The sequence below is a fragment of the Lycium ferocissimum genome, chromosome 9 (genome assembly GCF_029784015.1).
Source record: "Lycium ferocissimum isolate CSIRO_LF1 chromosome 9, AGI_CSIRO_Lferr_CH_V1, whole genome shotgun sequence".
Classification (NCBI taxonomy): domain Eukaryota; kingdom Viridiplantae; phylum Streptophyta; class Magnoliopsida; order Solanales; family Solanaceae; genus Lycium; species Lycium ferocissimum.
Window position 1 is genome coordinate 43,621,006 of NC_081350.1, and position 4,733 is coordinate 43,625,738.

The window sequence follows — 4,733 nt, forward strand, 5'->3', positions numbered from 1 at the left end:
TGGCTAAAGAAACAACAGACAGTAATAAAATACGAAAGCACAAGAATAATACTAACTCCCGGAATGGAAAAGAAATACGCCTGACTACCTATTAATCGTCTATCCGAATTCTTGACCTCTACACCCTCCTATCAAGGGTCACGTCCTCGATAGTTTGCCATATCCCGAAATGAGAAATTTTTAATGGAGTTGAATGTGTTCAAAGTATATACAAGTAGAATATAAAGATCCTTCCACATTCCTATGATTAATGGAGAAAAAAGTGTCACTTAGAAAAACGGCTTGACCTTTTTAGACTGTTAAATCTAGGCTTAATCTTCTCCTACTTCTAAGTACACCTTAGACTTCTAAATTATACATTATATTAATAGTAATAATTAATTCTTGTTCCCACTTTATATAATGTTAAAAAAAAAATCCTCTTCCCACGCTCACCCCCCACGCACATTGTTTTAATTAATGCTTCTCATTCAAGTCTCCTTTCGTTTTCGCATTGTCTCTGAATTTGAGTATTGATTAATAAAATATTAATTAATATTTAATATCAGATTCTATGTATTAGTTTCAATCTATTTCTCTGGTTGTGTGCTCTGTAATTAAAAGGACTGATGGGTAAAGTCTTTGGTCGGTTGTGATGCATTTCTTTGTCTCCCCTCAGTCTCTCACTCTTCATAAAATAAGGGATCTACAGTACACCTACCACCATAAAATTGAATTATTTTGGTTGACCATCATAAATTTATTTTGATATTTAGAAGTTTTTTTACTTGACGGAAATTATCCCCCAAAATAACATTGAATTATTTTAAATTTATGCGGGACAAATTTCATTGAAGAGAAAACGCTTCTTATTATTTTTTTTTTTTTCATTTTCTGTAGTTCTAACAAAAGCTTAAAGGTGACGATCTTATTCACCCCCACTACATCTACTATGATAAAGTATGTACGAACCCGAGGCCTCTAACAAAAGGGATGGATTTCATCCGCCCCATAACATCTACATTAGTCTGTGTGAAAATTTACTCATTCTGTTCTAATTTGTTTGACATTTATCGCTTTTCGAGAGTTAAATGAGTTGTTCTTTGATCCTAATTTTTACATATATCTTTTAAATATTTTAAATTATTAATTGGGGTGACTTATACTACTTTTTACATAGTTTCAAAATATGTAAATTTTATTTTGAAAAATTTAGAGATTCTATGTTCAAATACACAGTCAAAATTTAAGAAGTTTGACTCACGAAAAGTGAAAAGTGTCAAACAAATTGGGACAGAAGGATTACTCACTTAGATCAGTTAAATTAGTATAGGTTTTATATACTCAGAGGTGTATGTAGCCTTCAAGGTGGGGTTCAATTGAACCCCTAAATTTCGACGCGGAATACAAATTTATGTATTAAAATTACAATAAACAGTAAACATCAATTCATAACTTTTAAAATATAATAGGTTCAGCTAAGAATCCTGAAAGGCTAGAACCCTACATCTACCTCTGTATATGATGATGGTATATATATAGAAGGTTACACCATCAAATAAAAGTTGATTGCAACTATTTCTATATGCAAACATTAGTTGGTAATCTGAAGAAATAAAGATACTCATCTATATAAAAGGTTAAAGTACACCAATAGTATAAATAATTTTTATACTGTTTGTACATTAGGCATACAACTTAAAATTATTTTTATAAAAATTATTAATAATTAGTAATCTGATAAAAACTATAAGTAACTTGCTATCGCCTGTAAAACTATACAATGAACATAACTTAAAATCTTAAATAAACACTTAACATAGAGCAGAAGTATCACTATTTAATGTTACTTTTGACAATATAAGTATAGTCATACTTATAGCAGTCACTCATTATAGCAACATAGTTAAATTTTCTTTCTAATCGATCACATAATATATTTTACCGTAACAATATTTTACCTATAACAATAAGCATAATATTGGAAACAAGTCTGCGAACACATTCACACTTGTTTCCAATATACGGAGTAGTACATTACAGCTATATTACAACCTAAAAATATATATTTCAAGAAAAAAACTCTCTCTTGCAGCTCTGTCCCAGCTCTTACTATATATAAACCAGCCTTCACTTACAAAAAAAACCAATTCTCTCTCTCTGATCTCTTCTCTTCACTAAAAAAATAGTACTTCATCATTTCTCAACATCTCTGTATAAACACACATCTTTATAATTTACAACAACTACACTGCGTATCAGCGTTTGTTGAAGTTACTACAACTGCCTACAAAACACAGAGCAAAAACAAGTGGAAGAAAACTTCAAGAAAAGGCATTTTTCATACATTAACAATGTCTTTAGAGCTACCAAATTATTCAGAAACTGAATCTATGTGCAACTCTTCATGTTCACCTTCATCTGTTATTCTTCATCATCCACTTCCACAAAGCAACTCAAAAAATCGACTCAAAAGATGTCGTGGAGATGAACAAGAAGAAAACAACGATGATGGCAATATAGTAAATTGCAAGAAAAATAGTGGCAAAACTAATAGTAATGATGGGAAACATCCATCTTACGTTGGCGTTAGAAAACGCGCGTGGGGTAAATGGGTGTCTGAAATTCGTGAACCAAAGAAGAAATCTCGTATTTGGTTAGGCACTTTCGCCACGCCCGAAATGGCGGCGCGTGCACACGACGTTGCTGCTATGTCTATTAAAGGAAACTCAGCTATACTTAATTTCCCACAATTTGCTGATTTATTGCCAAGACCTGTCACGTGCTCCCCACGTGACGTTCAAGCTGCTGCTGTTAAAGCTGCTCATATGGAACATCTCATCCCAAACTCATCGGAATCTTCGCCAGACGTGTCGATGACGTCATCATCGTCGTCGTTGGTTTCGGGCATTACCTCGTCCCACGGCGACGAGGAGTCGACACTGCAGCCAGAGGCAGCGGAATCGATGACGTCATCCTCATCGTCGACAGACAAGAACAACAATAACATGCTCAGTGTAGTTCCACATGTGGGGTATGAAGAGAATAAAATGTATGCAGACCTTACTCCTACTTTTGTGGGGCCGTCATCCTCATCGTCAGACATTTCCTTATTGTCAACAAACAAGGACAACAACAATATAGCTGGTCGATCAGAAGAGAGAGCAAAGATGTCTGTGACCTTACTCCTATCTTTGCGACGCTATCCGTCGTTGTCGTTAATTTCGGGCATTACCTCGTCATGTGACGAGGAGTTGACGGGGCCGCAGGTTACTGCAGCGCCGCAGCAGGAGGAGCTGAGCGAGATAGTGGAGCTACCAAGACTCGGTACTAGTTACGACTCAGTTGAGTCAACTCAGGAAGTGCTGAGTTTGTTCGAGTCAGATGGATGGTGGGACTATGGAAATTGTGAATATTTTTTTGGTGAAGAGAATAATATTAGTAGTATGGGATTTACAGGATTAGAAGCTGTGGTATCAAGCAGTTTTGAGAGTTTTTTATGGCAACATTAGAATAAAAAATGGTGTGTTCTTTTCTTTTTTGCTAATCTTATTTTTATTTTAATTAGTTTATACTTTTGCTTTGATTTAGGTATACTATAGATCAAAGGGATGAACTTTATACGTTTCTTGCATCTCAAGCAGTACTTTTTGCCAGTTTGCTATGGCATTTTACAGCTATTGATATTCTTTATGATATGGTGAAAAAGACTATTGGATAATCTCTTTGTTTTTAATTTTTAATTTTTATTTTGATAATATCTTTGATTTTTCTCCCCTTCTCTCTCTTTTTCTCTAATCATCTAATGTGGAAAGGATATTTAGAATTATCGAATTTGAAGTAAGTTATTTTATGGATTTAGACTGTATATACTGATAGGGTAAAAAAGTTTCACACGATAGGTGTAACTGTGTAGGTGTTATATAGCACATTTGTTACTATCATTATTGCGATACTGATTAATGTTCATCGTAGCTAGATGCAAATACAATTAGCATTTCCGTAATTGGGAAATTTTATCTATTTTGTATTTATAATGCTTTGATGACATGGCTGTGGTAGCAAATCCTTTTTTTCTTCGGTTAAAATTTAAGTGTGAACAAAAAATTCAAAATTTATTCTTTTCTTCTGTTGATATAATTTGCCGAATAATTCCCCCAACAAAAATAAAGAAAACATCATGCTGATACTTGTTTGCAGGGCCGGAGCTAGGTTGGGCCGAGGGAGATCCGAACCCCTTCGGCGAACAATTACACTATATATAAAAGATTAAAATTATTTTTTATGTATACATAGTAGATGTTGTCCCCCTTAGTTTATTCGTGTATTTACTTCTTTATACTTTTTAATTCCTTAAGAAAAATCGCATTTCCGCTCGCTTGTTTGATTGTAAATATTTGATCTAAGATTTTTCCGAAAGATCGTATATACTCTTGCATTGCTTATTTAGGCTTTAAGAAAATATTTGAAATAATTTATATATAATCTTTCATAAGTAATTTAATCTTGTAAATATTTTAGAAAATCAGTAGTTGGAAAACACTTGTTTAAAAGTATTAGGAGTACCTACATTATATGATTATATGGTAACAGCGAATCATCACTTTAACCTTTTCGTTTGGTTGACGAAATTTCAAGTCGTGTTAACTTTTAAATTGTAACTTTTTGTCTAAAAAATAATTATCTTCAAGAGATTTGGAGAACACTCGTCGTTCTTCTCTTCCTGCTGTTGATTTGTGGTTGTTTTCGTAAAC

The 4,733-nt window shown here is 33.4% G+C and overlaps 1 protein-coding gene across 1 annotated transcript; it reads left to right on the forward strand.

Annotated features, from left to right (window-relative positions):
• The first annotated feature begins 1,954 nt into the window (after positions 1 to 1,954).
• Positions 1,955 to 3,700, forward strand: LOC132030978 (ethylene-responsive transcription factor TINY-like). Its single transcript, XM_059420788.1, has 2 exons — positions 1,955 to 2,933; positions 3,231 to 3,700. Exons 1-2 carry the CDS (start codon positions 2,334 to 2,336, stop codon positions 3,489 to 3,491), a joined length of 861 nt encoding a protein of 286 aa, XP_059276771.1. The 5' UTR covers positions 1,955 to 2,333; the 3' UTR covers positions 3,492 to 3,700.
• Positions 3,701 to 4,733: the final 1,033 nt, after the last annotated feature.

What these genes read in the sequence shown, in the direction of transcription:
- LOC132030978 (XM_059420788.1), top strand. Translation starts at nt 2,334, where the DNA reads ATGTCTTTAGAGCTACCAAATTATTCAGAAACTGAATCTATGTGCAAC. An exon ending in AGTCGACACTGCAGCCAGAG is followed by an intron (nt 2,934 to 3,230) that starts GCAGCGGAATCG and finishes TCATGTGACGAG; the next exon opens with GAGTTGACGGGGCCGCAGGT.